The following is a 16,598-nucleotide window of genomic DNA, read 5'->3' as shown; positions in this document are numbered from 1 at the left end:
CTGTGATGCCTTTGCTACTCCAGGGGTAAAAGAATCTATAGGCCAGACATAACATTAAGTATTAATTTTGTTCAGAGATTTGGAGTGGAATATTTGTACTCTAGGTTTTTGTACATCTGTAGACAAAGAAAAGTTGTGGCTGGCACTGTGCCTTTAACCCAGATCCCGAGGGTTATAGTTCATACTCCTCTGGCATTAGAATATGTGATTAAAGTTTGAGAAACACAGTTTAGTTTTATTGATCCCACATCTTCCCAAACCCTAGGCCCTGGTTCCCTCAAGCAGAAGGCCCTGTGGTCAGTGTGGTCAGGCGATGGTTGCTGTCTCCCTGTCCTTCTGCCCCAGGCGGTAATGAACCTCAGGAAGCACCCTTAGTCTCTCTGCAGCCTGGAAGGGAATAGGGGGCAATTAGGGAGGATAAGGGCTGCCCAGAACGGTGGTATAGAGGGTATGAGTAGAAGAGAGGTAATGAGTGGAGGGAAGACTTATAGGACCAGAAGACGGAGGATAAGGACTGCAAGAATAACCAGAGGCCAGAGCTGAGCAGCTCCCGAGTCCTTAGGAATGCCTGTGTTATACAGGTTCTCAGGGTCATGATCACTGGGCTCCTTTGGGTAAATGGTAGACACAAAAGGGAACCAAAGGACCCAGGATGCTCTGAAACCTGACCTGCTCAGGGGTGAGGTCCCTCTGTGCCTGGGCAAGCATTTCATAGCCAACCATGAATTTCCGGACGGTGGCAGAGCGCAGGAGTGGAGGGTAGTAATGAGCATGTAGCTGCCAGTGGTCCCAATTGGCTCCAGCCTCTGATCCTGTGGGAGCACCTGACAGGAAAAAGAGATAATCGGGGATGGCCATTTTTTAGTTCGTTGGCCCAGCCCCTATACCCAAACCAGGCTAGGTACCTGAAAACTACATCTCCCAGCATTCCCTGCCAGTGAGTAGACAAGGCATTGGAAAACACTGGGAGATATAGTTGCACCCGGTTTGCTGTTCCACCTTCAGTCCCAGCATCCCTGCTCTGGACACTTCCCCCAGCAAGTATTTCAAAGCCTACTGGGGGTTGCAGTCCACTGAGCTAGGTCTCAGGACCTCAGAAATGATGTTGGGGCTATATATATGGGTGCTCAAAAAGACTTACCGTGCCAGCCCATGGAGTAGGGAAAGGATGTCTCAAATAGATTGTCATACTTGGTTAAGAGCTTCTTCATGATGGAGGCTAGATCTGCAATAAGAGTCTGACTCTCAGCCTGAAGCCCAGATGCTGGCCCTACCAGAGCCATCTCCATCCAGTGCCTGGCCCAGGGTCCCAGTTGGGAGACTCACCATCACGCTCAGCAGGGGTCAGCTCAGGCAGGCGCCGCACATGCCTACGGGGCAGCAGCAGTGTCTGGAAGGGCCACACTGCCCAAAAGGGGACCAGCACTAACCAATGTTCACTGGTTAAGACCAGACGTTCCTGGACAGACCAATTGGAGATGAAGTCATCAAGGTAGGGGTTGTCAGCAAATAGCCAGGAGAAGAAAAAAATATATCCAGAATCTGATGGCTGCTTACCACCTCCACCGCTACCACCCTAATCTAAGCCACCATCATCTTTCCTTTAGGTTACTGCTATGGCTTCCCATCAAGTCTCTCTGCTATTTCCCTTCTACCCTCCACACACCTTTCTTTCTCTTTTGGGGTGAGGTTAGGGGCTCCTTGGGGAAACAGGGTCTGGCTTTCTCCTCCTACCTTTCTGAGCAGCTCCTGGTGGCCATACTCCATTAGTAGGGGCTCTCCATGCTGACTCTGATAGGCCCGCTGAGATCGCTCCTCACGCTGGGCAATATCTGGCAGGAAACTACTGGCCCACACCTATTAAGGGGAGGCAACAGAGAACAAGCAGATCCTCACCCCCAAGCCTCCAACATTATAAGCTTGCTTACTCTACCCCTCCAGTTTCCTTCCCCACAGGACTGCCTTGGACTCACCCCAGAAATCCACTGGGGCCCCTGACTCACTTACCTGGCAGTGGGGGTGGGGGTTGGAACAGCCCATCATGGCTCCTTTGTTTTCAAAGATCTATCAAGTAGGGGTAGAGAGCTTTTGTAGCCAAAGAGAGACGAAATCAGCCCCTCCGGACCACACCCCGTGAAAACAGGAATACCACTTCCCAGCTCCAAAGCTGCACCACGCCCTCCCTGCCCATCTGGGGAAGGGGACAACCTCACAGACCTGCACCCAAGGGTACTGGGCACCCAGCTCCTCTGTCACTGAGGCCCATGCATCGATGACAGTACGGATCTCAGGGACTGACATGAGTGGCAGCGTTACATCCGACCAGGGGTGGAAGCACATGACCTTACTAGGTGGTGATTGAGGGAGAGATGACAGATAAAGAGCTTGGCTGTGCTAGGGGCAGGGTCCAACCCCCGTGCTCAGTCCAAGCCCTGGGCTGAAGGTAAGAGAGGAAATCCATAGTTACCAAACTCCTCGAGCAGCCTCTGCTTGGAAAAGGGGATGATCACTTGGTCCTGAGAAAAAAGGGTATCACTCTCTGCAGCAGAAGTCCCCCAAAAGGTCCAGCCTCTCTTCCCCCCAACAACAGCTAGAACCTGGTTACCTGGATTGGGGGCATCAGGCTGCAGGGCTGGGAAGTCATTGTCAAACAGGTAGGTGCCATCATAGTAGGGATTCACCTACTGACAAGAATGGGCTAGAAGCATTTGCTGCTTCATACCCACCAGTCATCTGGCAGGCTTCAGAGGCTGGACGGGTTACAAGGGAGTGTGGAAGGTCCACTGTGGGGTCAGAAAGACTTGGTGGGATGTGACCCAGGAGGTCCACTTCCTTGTGGGTGAGGGGCAGATCTAAGGGGGAAGCTACTACTCCTGATCCAGCTGCACATGTAGGTTCTAAAGTCTTACCTCTCCATTGGCCCGTGTAGCCCCGGGACACAGAGGGTTTTGGGGGTCGTGGCGGGGGACGGTCTTCAGGAGCGGGGGCTCTACTTGCCCCTGCCAGGGCCGCTTCATGCGGTGAGCTGACACCAGCACCCACTCATCTTGTAGCGGGTTGTAGCGGATATGTTGATGTTCTGGGGACAGAGAGGGAAGATCAGTCAGCCATACTCTCGGACCCCCTTTGCCCTAGGTCTCACCCACCAGCAGACCCAAGCTCTGAGGCACCCTCTTGGCCCTGTCCCGCTCAGGAGCTAAAGACCGGGGCTTGAGCTTTCCCAGCTCCAATTAACCTGCGACCCCAATTCAGGCGTGTCGCTTCGTGGTGCAACCTTGCCCGGTGGGCGCGCCTACCGGGGGTAGGGACGATAACTTCCTAAGGAAAGGGGAGGGCTCGGCTCCGCGTCCCAGGAGTCCCAGACGCCCTGCAGTTACCGCTCGCCCGGAAGGTTGTGGCCGTGGCCTCTGCCTCTGACGCCTGCTGGCGCTGCTCAGGGACTGATCCGCTGCGCGACATTAGATCACTTGCGAGTGTGGAAATCGTCTGAGAAGTCCGCAGAAAGGACTCTTCACATCCTCTGGGTAGGCCCCGCCCCACTCCCAGTGATTGGCCAGCTGCCTGCACGTGACTGCGTAAGGCCTCTGGAAAGCCTGGCATTTAGGGGGGGTGACTTCCCTAGTACACCCAGGACACCCCAGGGCTAAGTTACTACCCTAGAAGAATCTCTGTAAAAGCTGGTTATTGCAGATTCCTTAGCTCCAAGACACAAGATTTCTTTGCTGTATTCAGTCATTCATTTGGTCATTCATTTAGCAAATATTTACTGAATATCTACTGTGCACCAGGCACCTAGACTCCACGTGGGACAAAGGAATACTCCTACACAAGTCAGGCATGGCCTCTGCCCTCCCTCAGCTTAAGTTCTAGGGCCACGTAAGGGTATAACCCTGGATTCACGGTCACCTCACTTATTTGCTCAATGGTTATGGTGTAGGAGAGGCAAAGCAGCATGGGGGTGAGGGTGGGATTGATCTGCTTCAGCTGTACCCTGGCCTCAGCTATTACATAGAGGAGTGGATACTTTATCAAAATCATACTTCATCCCCTCCAGGCAGGAGAACAGATTCGGGGGAAAAAGGGCTGAGTAACCATATTCTCTCTCTTATATGCTCGTGCCTAAAGCACAAGAAGTGGGCAATTTAAGAGGGCTACAAGAAATCTGAAAGTGGGGAAATGACTTGACTGTCAGTAGTGCCAGCCACCATGTGGGTGGAATCAGGGGTGTTTCCCTTACACACCCCTTCCTTTCTCCCGACTTCTCCCTGGATCAAACCAATTGGCTAATATTAGGATAAAATTCAAATTAATCCCTCTGCTGGCTCATTGATTTATTTATTATTTTAAGATTTTATTTTTAAGTAACTTCTACACCCAACGTGGCATTCAAACTCATGACCCCAAGATCAATAGTTGTATACTCTTGGGGCACCTGGGTGGCTCAAGTCTGTTAAACGTCAGACCTCAGTTCAGGTCATGCTCTCACCTTCCTGAGTTTGAGCCCAGAGTTGGGCTTGCTGACAGCTCAGAGCCTGGAGCTTGTTTCAGATTCTTTCTATCTGACTGTTTATCTGTCTCTCTGTGTCTCTCTCTGCCTCTACCCGCTTGTGCTCTCTCTCTCAAAAATAAATAAACATTAAAAGAGTTGTATACCTTTTTAATGGTTTTTTTTTTTTTTTTTTGAGAGAGAGAATATCCCAAGAAGGCTCCACACTGATAGGGTGGAACCCGATGTAGGACTCAATCTTGATGCAGGGCTCCATCTCACCAACTCCTGAGATCGTGACTTGAGCTGAAATCAAGAGTCAGAAGTTTAACTGACTGAGCCACCAAAGTGCCCCTCCCCCAGCACTTTTTAAAAAAATGTTTTATTTATTTTTGAGAGAATGCAAGTGGGATGAAGGATAGACAGAAGAAGACAGATGATCTGAAGTGGGCTTCTGCCCTAACAGCAGCAAGCCTGATGTGGGGCCTGAACTCACAAACCATGAGATTATGACCTGAGTCAAAGTCAGACACTCAACTGACTGAGCTACCCAGGTGCCATCTCCATAGCAATTTTAAAGAGATGTCTAAATATCGTTTGAACCTCCTCCTCATCCCACAGTGAGGAACAGAAGCCTCAAGTTCACCCAGAGGATGAGTGGCCAAGCTAAAATTTAAACCCAAGTTTCCAGGCTCTTTTCACTGCTCTAAAATGCCTCTGAGATTTCAGTGAGACTCAGGACAGAGCTTGGCAGTAGTAGGGAGACTCCTTCCCCCAACCCAGGCCAGGTCAACCTAGGTGTTTTGCAATTCAGATGCAAAAAGTGGGTCATAGTTCATATACCTAATCTCTGCCCTAGGTCCTCAGACAGGAAACTGAAGAGGCTACTAGGTGGGGGGCAGGGAGCAGGGAATTGGGAAATGAGGATTTTACGTGTACCACTGGCTTTTCATTCTTGGGGGTGGGGTGGGGATGGAGCTGGGATACAAGATTTGCTTTCCTTCTCTCTCAGCTCTTTGTGGTTGGAATCACTGGATTTTGGAGGCAGCTCTATTTTTCCAAGAACACCAATGCTTTGGTGCCACTTCTTGGATCATGCCATCTAATTCCTAATCCCCTTCAGAAACATCTCTTCAGGAACATTTCCAAACCTCCCTGCTCTGTCTCCCTAAGATCACTTTTTAGGGGAAGAGTAGAATGGGTGAGATGAGGCCTATCGAGCTCTCTCCGTCCAAGATCCCAGAGGAGTTATCTCCTATACAACATTGTTAAAAAGAAAACCACAGGCCCAAACTGGCATCACTTAAATGGAGTCTCCAAATCGGGGCTTAATGCCTAAACCTATTGTGGTTTAGACGAGGGAGCGTAAGGTAAACTGAGGGTGAAGTGCACGCGCGCGCGCGCACACACACACACACACACGCACACACACACCCCAGATGGGATATATATGGTATTCCTCAGGCACTTCTGGCTGCCCAAGAACAAAGGAAAGGAAAGAAAACAAATTGTAAACTGATAGAGATCATAGTCAAACAGGACATGAGTCTCTATCAGTTTACAAATATCTTAGCAAATTACAAGAAAAAGGCAATCTTATCGATAGCCTAGTATCCAGAAACCTATAGACCCAGTTTCCTGGAGCCCCAACATCACCCTCCCCTCCATGGTGATGTGAGGAACAAAGGCAAGAAGGAAATGGCAGGTAAAATTAAATTTCCTTGTAACCTGCAGCCCATTGACAAATACTTGAGGTAAAAATAGAGTATTAACTTTTCTCCAGGAACCCCCTACTGTTTTAATGTTAATACCTTACTCGAGGGAAAACAACCTTAACTAGGCAATAGCAAGGCCCCTGGCACCTTAATGAGTCTTCTTTAGCATATCAAAGTCCTCCTGGAGGTCTCCCTTTTGCCTTTACCTCCCCCAACTCTATAGTATATAACCAGTCACTCTTCACAACCCCAGGGCAGCTCTTTCTGCCCACGGATCTTGTTCCCGTACTTTAATAAAATCACCTTTTTAGCACCAAAAATGTGTCAAGAATTCTCTCTTGGCTGTCAGCTCCAAACCCCCATAGCTACAAAACTCCATCAGTTTCAACCTCCCCAGAGCTGTAGTTGTAACTGGTCAGTCAGGATTTTTGCAGTTAGCACCAGGGAGTCCCTCCCCAGGCCCTTTCCTTACCCCAGAGGAAAATGAGGTAATCTGCATGATAAGATCCTCTGCTCTTCACCCTGACAGAAAAGGAACTTGCCTGAAACAGTCCTTTTCTTTTGCTAACTTCTATTCCAGATTTCTTCCTATAAAAATGTTCCGTTTTATATACCTCTTACTTGGAGGTCCCCTCTACTTGCTAGATGCTGTGCTGCCTGATTCATGAATTGCTTAATAAAGCCAATTAGGTCTTCAAATTTACTTGGTTGAATTTTCTTTTCTTTAAGAAAAAAAATTTTTTAATGTTTATTTATTTTTGAGAGAGAGAGTATGAGCAGGGAAGGGGCAGAGAGAGTATGAGACACAGAATCTGAAGCAGGCTCTCGGCTCTGAGCTGTCAGTACAGGGCCAGACATGGGGCTCGAACTCACAAACTGCGAGATCATGATCAGAGCCGAAGTGGGACACTTAACCGACTGATCCACCGAGGCCTCCCGGTTGAATTTTCTTTCTTTCTTTTTTTAAAAAATTTTTTAACTTTTTTTTTGTTTTGTTTTTTTGTTTTTAAGAGACAGAGCACGAGCAGGAGCGGGGCAGAGAGCCCGACGCGGTGGAATGTAATGTGACCGACCAAGAGCAAAAAGAAATAAATTTGTATAGCATGATCTCTGCTACTTGCCCCTACTGAGAAACCTAATGATCATTTCCCATCATTTTATCAGACCTCTTAATTACATTTGATTGTGTTGACCCTTCATTCCATCACTATCATGTGTGATGCTATGTTCTTCTAGTTCTCTTCTCGTTTATTTATGTAACTAACACATATGACACCACTTGCCAGGCACTAATTGCTTTATAAATATTAACTCATTTAACCTTCATCACAGTGAAGGTATGTACTATGAGGTAGGCACTTTTATTCATTCCACTTTACAGATGAGAAAACCGAGTCACAGAGTTTAAGCAGCTAGATGGCAGGAGCCAGGCTTTTAACCCGGTCCAGCTCCAGGGTTTCTTTCTTTCTTTCTTTCTTTCTTTTTAATAGTTTATTGTCAAATTAGTTTCCACATAACACTCAGTGCTCATCCCCACAAGTGTCCTCCTCCATGCCTATCCCTCCTCCCCCCACATCCATCAGTCCTCAGTTTTTGTCAGCATTCAAGAGTCTCTCATGGTTTGCTTCTCTCCCTTTCCCCCACCATTTCTGCCCTTCTTCTCCCCCTGTTCCTCCGTCAAGTTCCTCCTAATCCTCCTATACGTGCAAACATATGATATTTGTCCTTCTCTGCCTGTCCAGGGTTTCTTTCTTAATCACTGCACTCTTCCGCCTCTTTTCTCCTTTCCTGCTCTTTCTTTATCATTCCCTCCCCATAACCCTGTTGGTTTAAAATGCCCTCCTCTCACATTTTGTGCTCCAAAACAAAGAATGAATCGTAGGCCCCAAAAGACTCCTTGTCTCTTAATGATGCGTTTGTTCTTAGGGTACGTCTCATTCGCTGAATGCCCTCCCCATTTTTCTAAACAGGGTGCTCGGGCGTCACCGCCTCCAGAAAGCCTTCCGTAAGGTTCTTCGGTAGAGGCGCCTCCTCCCACTTTCAGTGCTAGCAAATATAACAATCACAAGTCCCGGAAGGCTCTGCTTCCGGGATCGCCAGCTGCATCATTGAGACCAAGCGGACCAGTCCATTCTTCTTGTCACAGGAGCCTACCCCCATTACCACCCACACACCATAAGGCCCTCGAAAAGACCCTATTCGTAGGCTCGAACACAGCCAGCTACAAGGACTTAGCCTCGCCCCCTCGCGTCAGGCGCGCAGCTCCGCCCCACCCCTTAGCGCTCCACATTCCCCACGAGGAAATGGTTCAACCCGAGGGGCGGTGCCCGGGTTCTCAGACTGTTCTGATTGGCCAGGGCGAGCCGTACCACGACTGTGGCGGGGGTACGGTTGTGGACTGCGCACCGCAGGTTTTGAGGCGGTAGGAGTCACAGCTCCAGGCCTCCGTGTGTTCCTTCGCTGCTCGGTGCCAGGACGCCTGCTGGGATGCAGTGGGCGGTGGGCCGGCGGTGGGTTTGGGCCGCGCTGCTCCTGGCTGTAGCTGCTGTGCTGGCCCAGGTGGTCTGGGTCTGGGTAGGCACGCAAAGCTTCGTCTTCCAGCACGAAGAGATCGCGCAGCTGGCCCGGCAGTATGCTGGTGAGCCGACGGGTGACCGGGGTGAACGGGTGGAGGAAGGGCAGGGGCCTGGGGAGACCCGAGCCAAGTTGGGAGTTTCAGAGACGTCTTTGCCGAGTTCGGAGTGGTTCTAGCTTAGACTCTGCTGTGCCTCTGCCAGGGCTGGACCACGAGCTGGCGTTCTCTCGGCTGATCGTGGAACTACGGCGGCTGCACCCAGGCCACGTGCTGCCCGACGAGGAGCTGCAGTGGGTGTTCGTGAACGCGGGCGGCTGGATGGGCGCCATGTGCCTTCTGCACGCCTCGCTGTCCGAGTACGTGCTGCTCTTCGGCACCGCCCTGGGCTCTGGCGGCCACTCGGGTCAGTGCTGGCTGTGGGCCGAACTGGGAGGCTGGGGGTGTCCAAGGGCCCATGCCCTCCTTTCTGATGTTTGGCCAAGACATAGATTGGTGCTGATACCCTGATACTCGGTGTCCATCTGAATTGTCCTCAGGGCGCTACTGGGCTGAGATCTCAGACACCATCATCTCTGGCACCTTCCACCAGTGGAGAGAGGGCACTACCAAAAGTGAGGTCTTCTACCCAGGTGGGTCCCTTCATTCTGGGATGCCCATAATGTCATGGCATGGAAAGGGGGTGTGTTGGGGGCTCTCCCCTCAGTTCCCTTACCCTTCGCATAAGCCACAGGTCATTGGCTGAAGCAGGTCCAAGGGCCCCTGTTGCTTTCTTCTGTCAAAAGAAAACAAAACTTAACCACTTCCTGTTAACCACATCTGATTTTTATATACCAAGACACTGTTTTATTCATCCAATATTCCAGCAATTGCTGGGGAGACAGTGGGTAATCAGATATGCTCTCATACCCCCAAAGACAAGATAGACAGTTGTCCTTCTTTTTTCTATAGTGAAATGTGTTTTTACATAAAAAGTAGAGCTATGGATTTCCACATAAGTGAGGTTGAGCATTACAGGCATGACAGGCATTATGACCGAACATTTCTCAGAAAGCCTCACAAGTCTTAAAACCACCCCTCCGTATCCAACAGGCCCAGCCCAAGTTTAGCTAAATTTCTGCCTGACATGAGTGAGGCTTGGGAATGCAGATTTCCAGGACTCCCATACAGTGGCCCCTGGCCATGTGAGGTGGTCCTCCTTGGCTTCCCCCCAAAGAGAACATGAGCCAGGTGATGCTACAGAGGAAAATTTAGGAGTGGCTATGTTGGCTTCTTACTCTTCCAGATGGGTGACCAGGCCAGTGAGGTAAGGCTTTTTCCTTTCCTGAAGCTCCTGCTCTGTTTCTTGCCCCTAGACAGCCTATGGGATAGGGAGGTGGCAGCAATGGAAGGGCTAGACTTACGTGAGTGCTCCCTGTCCCCCAGGGGAGACCGTGGTGCACGGGCCTGGTGAGGCAACAGCTGTGGAGTGGGGGCCAAATACATGGATGGTGGAGTATGGCCGGGGCGTCATCCCATCTACCCTGGCCTTTGCACTGGCTGACACAATCTTCAGCACCCAGGACTTCCTCACGCTCTTCTATACTCTTCGCGCCTATGCCCGGGGCCTCCGGCTTGAGCTCACCACCTACCTCTTCGGCCAGGACCCCTGACCAGCCAGGCTTGAAGGAGGACCTGTGGATGGACAGGAGCGGGCAGGCCCGCATACATCCACTTTCTGGAGCCCATCTGAAAAGAAGGACACAACATGCGACTACTAAGTTCCTGATGTACAAGCAGGGACACACATGCTTATGTAACCAAATACAGAGACTCGTGGGAACATATGGGACATACATACAGATGCAATCCCATGTGTATGGCGGCATCATACATTCACAACCATCCAGAGAGGGAGCCCCACGTGTACCAAGCGGGCCAGTCATACTTGGACATACCACAAGCTTGATTCACTAACTCAAGCCTTTCCAGAGCTTTCCTTCCACCAGTGAGGGCTCTGGAGTTCCTGATGGGTGTAGGTATTATACTCTGTCTGGGCCTGACCTTCAACCCAGCAGCAGTTGAGGTGGGAGGGAGACGAAGGGTTGCCTGTGGAGGCCCCCCTCGTCTCCCCATCCTCACCATATGCCTTACCCCATTCTCCTCACCTTACTATGCAAGTGCTATCATGGCCTGTCCCCACTCCTAGTAACCAAGTCAGCTGGGGGAACCATAAGAATGGAAAATACTGAGGTCAGGGTCCTTCTATCCTGAAAGATCCCCTGCCCTTCCCCCTTCGTCCCTTAGTAATGCAATTGGGGGAGGCTGGCCTCAGCTCAGGGCCCACTGCTGGGCAGAGGACCTAGAGAAGTTAGCCTAGGTCCAGCAGGCCATCCCTGGCCTACAAAGGCCTTTTCTGCACACATACACCCCCCCATCACAGCTTCCACACTGTCCTGATGCATTGTCTGTCCATCTGTCTCTGTTAATAAAGACCTCTTGAACAGTTTCATTTCTTTGTGTGTCTGAAAACTTGCTAACTTGAAGAAATTCAGGGCTGGGTAAGGTAGTGTGTATCTTGGTCTTGCTTTACCTCTGCCAGTGCCATGGAGTCTGGCAGTCTGATCCTGGATGGCCACGGGGTGGCAGTGTATACCCACTTATGGGCTAATGGAGGCATAATAATTTTTGTTAACAGTGTATCCTCTCCACCACCCTACCCCCAAAATAGGAAGTCCTAACTTCTCCAGAACACCTGACTTTTAGAGACCCCTCAGGGGTAGAGAGCAGGAATACCACCTGGTGGTGTCTCAGGTAGGTGGGGTTGTCATTAGGGTGAAGCAAAAGACTGATGTATGTTCACTGATGTAAGTAAGGTACACTCTTCCCAAGGACTCTATTTGCCTTCTTAAATTTTGCACCTTGGTGCCTCACTTACCTTCTCTGAGGTTGAGTAAGAAAGACCGAGGCCATTCTCACTTCTTAGGCCTCCTGATATATTAAAAATGGAAGGAACATGGTTGTAAAAAACATATATCCTAAAAACCCAACATTCTAGTGAACACAGAAGACTACATCTACAGCCATTTGGAAACAACATCAAAAGTTTATAAATTTCTGCCCCTGAGTGAATGTGAGGCCCAGGCAAGATGGTCATTCTGATACTCCCATTAGCACCATCATGTTGGCCATGACCGGACCTGGCTGGGGACTCTCATTGATAACAATGCAAAGTCAAACCTCCAAGGATTTCTCCCACCCTGTAACCCAGTTCTGCCTCTGCTCAGAGCCCACATCTATCAGGAATGCCCTGGCTTCCCTAATAATCTCCCCCTCCCTTCCACATAGGACTCTGCTCCCAGATTCCTCCCTGGAGGAATTGCTAAGTCCAGTGGCTATTTCTTAACTTTCATTTGACACATGTACTCTTAAAACACTCTTGGCTTCCAGGACACTATTCCTGAAATTGCCTCCTTTGCTTAATCTTTCTTATCTCTTCAACCTTTGACTTCCCAAGATTTAGTTCTCAGACTTCCCTGTCTGCACCCCTCCCAAGTGTTCTTAACCATTTCATGACTTTAAATAACCATCTATATGCCTCTTTTAGAAATAGTTTTATTGAGGGGTGCCTGGCTGGCTCAGTCGATTAACATCTGACTTCGGTTTGGGTCATGATCTCGCGGTTCATGAGTTCGAGACCTACATCGGGCTCTGTGCTGACTGACAGCTTGGAGCCTGGATTCTGTGTCTCCCTCACTTTCTGCTCCTCCGCTCATGCTCTGTCTTTCTCTGTCCCTCAGTAATAAAAAAGTTTTATTGAAATATAATTGGTATAACATTCTGTTACTTTAAGGTATACAATATAATGATTTGAATTATGTATGGTGAAATGCACATCCATCACCTCACATGGTTACAGATCTTTTTTTCTTGAGAACTTTCAAGATTTCTCTTAGCAACTTTCCAATATGCAATATAGNACGCGGGGCTCGAACCCACGAACCGCGAGATCATGACCCAAGCGAAAGTCGGACGCTTAACCGACTAAGCCACCCAGGTGCCCCTGCAATATAGTATTTAATATACTAATATACTACTAATATAGTATAAAAGCACTAAGCTCCACATTACATCCCTAGGACTTATTTATAACTGGAAGTTTATGTCTCTTGACCGCCCTTCTCATTCCTCCACTGGACCTCCACCCACCCATACCCCCTGCCTCTGTCAACTCAATCTGTTCTCTGTTTCTATGAGTTTGGGCTTTTTTAAAGATTTTGCATATAAATAAGAACATACAGGGGCGCCTGGGTGGCTTAGTCGGTTAAGCGTCCGACTTTCGCTTAGGTCATGATCTCGCGGTTTGTGGGTTCGAGCCCCGCGTCGGGCTCTGTGCTGACTGCCAGCTCAGAGCCTGGAGCCTGTTTCAGAGTCTGTATCTCCCTCTCTCTGACCCTCCCCTGTTCACGCTGTCTCTCTCTATCCTAGAAATAAATAAAAATATTAAAAAAAAAAAAGAACATACAGTATTTTGTCTTCATCTGACTTACTTCACTTAGCATAGTGCCTAGAAGGATGAATGGATAAAGAAAACGTACGTACATACATGCACTGGGATATCATGCAGCCATAAAAAAGGAAATGCTACCATTTACAACAACCTGGATGGACCTCAAGGACCATCTGTATGTCTTGACTCCCAGTTTTTATCTTAGCCTAAACCTCTCAGCACCAGATTCAGATATCTGACTGCCTCCCTCTCTACTTGGTTGTCTAATTGGTATCTCAAAATGGCCAGAGCAAACTGATTTCTGTCCCAGACCAGCACCCCTTACAATCTTTACTGTCAAAAGGTACCTACATTTACCCAGTTGCCAAAAACCTTGGAGTCATCTTAGATACCTTTCTTTTTTCAAGATTTTATTTTTAAGTAATCTCTACACCCAATGTGGGGCTTGAACTCAAAACCCTGAGATCAAGAATCACACACTGTACTGACTGAGCCAGCCAGGCTCCCTATCTTGGATATCTTTCATTCTCACATTGATACCCAAGCCATCAACACATCCTGTCAGTTTTATCTTAAAAACATATCCAGAATCTACCCATGTCTTAACACTTACACTGCTACCACCTGGTCCAAACCATCATCTCTTGCCTGGATTACTGCAACAGCCTCCTAAGTGATCATCATGCTTATATCGCGTATGGAGGATTCTCCACACAATAGCCAGAGTCAGACTTCCACTCTCTGCTCAGACATTGTTTTGTTTGGTTTTGTTTTTTCTTCACTCAGACAGTTTCGGTGGCTTCCATTTCATTTAGTCCCTTCACTGCCTCCAGGAACTTACTCCAAGGCCCATGTTACCTATGACCAAACATCCAGCCATTTACCCCAGCCACCCTATTTTAGCCCAGTGGTTTCCTTGCTTTCCTTCTGACACATCAAACAACCTTCCACCTCAGGATATTTGTACCTGCTATTCTGGCTCCAGTGCTCTTCCCTAGGTACCCAATTCTTCAATTCTTTCTTCTTCCTCTAACATTTCTGTAATGGTAGCCTCCCCCCACTCTCTCTCGCTCTCACTCTCGCTCTGTGTGTGTGTGTGTGTGTGTGTGTGTGTGTGTGTGTATTTAAGTAGGCTCCATGCCCAATGTGGGGATCAAACTCACAACCCTGAGATCAAGAGTCACATGCTCTACTAACTGAGCCAGCCAGGCATCCCTCGCCCTCCTGTGGTGGTCTCAAAATAACTCCATAAAATTTTTTTATTATCCTTGGGGTGCCTGGGTGGCCCAGTCAGTTAACCATCCAACTCTTGATATGGGCTCAGGTCACAGCCTAACAGTGTGGAGCCCACGTGGGGATTCCCTCTTTACCTCTCCACCCCTCTCTTCACTTGCTCTCTTTCAAAATAAATAAATAAACATTTTTAAAAATTGAAATAAAAAAAATTTTTTTTAAATATTTTTCCCTTGGGGCGCCTGGGTGGCTTAGTCGGTTAAGCGCCCGACTTTCGCTTAGGTCAGGATCTCGCGGTTCGTGGGTTCGAGCCCCGCGTCGGGCTCTGTGCTGACTGCCAGCTCAGAGCCTGGAGCCTGTTTCAGAGTCTGTGTCTCCCTCTCTCTCTGACCCTCCCCTGCTCACGCTGTCTCTCTCTCTCCTAGAAATAAATAAAACATTAAAAAAAATTTAAAAAAAAAAAATTTTTCCCTTAAGAGGTGAAGACTAATTTCCTTCCCCTTGAATGTGGGCTGGACATTCATGTAATTTTAACAAATACATGGCAAAAGTGACTATGTAATTTCTAAGACTAAACCAAAAAAGCATTGCTGCCTCCTTTAGTCTCTCTTGGGCCACTCTCTCTGGGGGAAACCAACTGCCATGTTGGGAGGGCCCTCAGGCAGGAGGTCCATTCCTATGGAGAGGTCCATTTGGGGACAACAGCCTCCTACCAACAGCCATGTGAGTGAGCCATCTTGGAAGTGGATCCTCCAGTCCCAGTTAAACCTTCATGTGACTGTAGCTATAGCCAACATTTTTACTACAACCTCATGACAGGCGGTGAGCAAGAACCATCCAGCTAAGCCACTCTCAAATACCTGATCCACAGAATTGTGAGAAAATAAATGTTGTTTTAAGCTTGCTGAGTTTGAGTGTAATTTGTTATAAATATGTAACATAGATCCTTTCCTTTCCATTCCCCTCAACCCAGATTTACTTCTCCCCATTTTAATTATCGCCATCTGATAGATTATGTATTTCCCCACCGGAATTATACCATTATAATAAGGACTTTGTTTTATTTACTCATATGTCCAACAGTGTCTGGCACAAAGTAGGTGCTCATTAAATACATGTTGGATGAATGGAGATCTGGTCTGTCTGTCTGTCTTTGTCTCTGTGAGGTATAGGATCAGATAGGAGCTAAGTGAGGGTATGAGAGACATCCTTTCCTCTTCACAGATGAAGAGAGATAAACCAGGTCCCAGTCAAGCTTCTTGCTTCCCCTCAACCCTTCCCAATTGTAGCCCTCCTGGCCCAGATCCCCAAGACAGGTTTACTATGCTTGATTAATGATTGATTCCTTTCTTTGGGTGAAGCTGTCCAGTCCCTTGCCCTTCTCCTCCTCTACCCCCTGCAATGCTGCAAAGCAATCTCCAAAACTCAGAACTAGAATTTCTCCCAGGCCAGTTCCTACCTTTCCAAGAAGAATCTTAACATCTCTCTCTCCAAGCACCTCCTCTTCTCTGAGCACTGAAGGGAGGGTGGTGTATGGGGAGCAAGCTGGCCATAGGAATTCTGCAGAGCTCTACCCTCTGCCAGAAGCCCCTAGGGCATGTTTGTCTCCCTTGACACATTCAGATTCTCCCCTCTAGGCCCAGAGAAGGGGCTCTACTCTTCCCAGGAGTATTCACATCACCCAAAGCCATTGGGGAGGGAGCATGAGTACTGAAGGCAGTTGGATGACCAAAGCTTCATGGGGAGTTGGGGTCTGACTGGCTGTCAGGGCTGAAATTGAAGCAGGACACTGGAGTGAGCCAAAGGAGTGAGCAGGACTGAGCTTCAGTATGGCCAGAGATGGGCCAAAGAGAACAAGGACTTAGTGCCACAGTGGAATTTGGGTCAGGGACAAGTGTGGAGGCTAGCGACAAGGAGAGCAGAAGGGTGGGGCACCTGGGTGGCTCAGTTGGTTAAGCATCTGACCCTTGATTTCAGCTTAGGTCATGATCTCAAGGTTTGTGGGATTGAGCCCCAACTGGGTTCTGTGCTGACAGTATAGAGCCTGCTTGGGATACTCTCTCTCCTTCTTTTCTCTGCCCCTTCCCTGCTCTCTCTCTCTCT

At 48.8% G+C, this 16,598-nt stretch overlaps 2 protein-coding genes across 3 annotated transcripts; one reads left to right on the top strand and one right to left on the bottom strand.

Moving 5' to 3' along the window:
• Positions 1-214: 214 nt before the first annotated feature.
• GALT (galactose-1-phosphate uridylyltransferase) lies at positions 215-3,499 on the bottom strand. 2 transcript variants are annotated; one of them, XM_077761904.1, is made up of 11 exons: positions 3,378-3,499; positions 2,910-3,079; positions 2,606-2,681; positions 2,468-2,516; positions 2,218-2,347; positions 2,008-2,064; positions 1,735-1,857; positions 1,327-1,459; positions 1,142-1,225; positions 670-824; positions 215-387 (listed from the first exon to the last, which is right to left on the bottom strand). In XM_077761904.1, the coding sequence occupies exons 1-11, from the start codon at positions 3,457-3,459 to the stop codon at positions 307-309; spliced, it is 1,140 nt and encodes a 379-aa protein (XP_077618030.1). In that variant the 5' UTR covers positions 3,460-3,499; the 3' UTR covers positions 215-306. The 2 variants fall into 2 exon arrangements, with proteins under 2 accessions (XP_077618030.1, XP_077618033.1); XM_077761907.1 differs by having other exon boundaries at positions 3,297-3,465.
• A 5,077-nt stretch (positions 3,500-8,576) lies between these two features.
• SIGMAR1 (sigma non-opioid intracellular receptor 1) lies at positions 8,577-10,512 on the top strand. Its single transcript, XM_077761903.1, has 4 exons — positions 8,577-8,839; positions 8,979-9,179; positions 9,313-9,405; positions 10,199-10,512. The coding sequence occupies exons 1-4, from the start codon at positions 8,689-8,691 to the stop codon at positions 10,423-10,425; spliced, it is 672 nt and encodes a 223-aa protein (XP_077618029.1). The 5' UTR covers positions 8,577-8,688; the 3' UTR covers positions 10,426-10,512.
• Positions 10,513-16,598: the final 6,086 nt, after the last annotated feature.

The sequence above is a fragment of the Crocuta crocuta genome, unplaced genomic scaffold (assembly GCF_008692635.1).
Source record: "Crocuta crocuta isolate KB4526 unplaced genomic scaffold, BGI_CrCroc_1.0 scaffold204, whole genome shotgun sequence".
Lineage (NCBI taxonomy): Eukaryota > Metazoa > Chordata > Mammalia > Carnivora > Hyaenidae > Crocuta > Crocuta crocuta.
The sequence above is the reverse complement of the archived record's forward strand: the minus strand, read 5'-3'. Positions and strand labels throughout refer to the sequence as shown.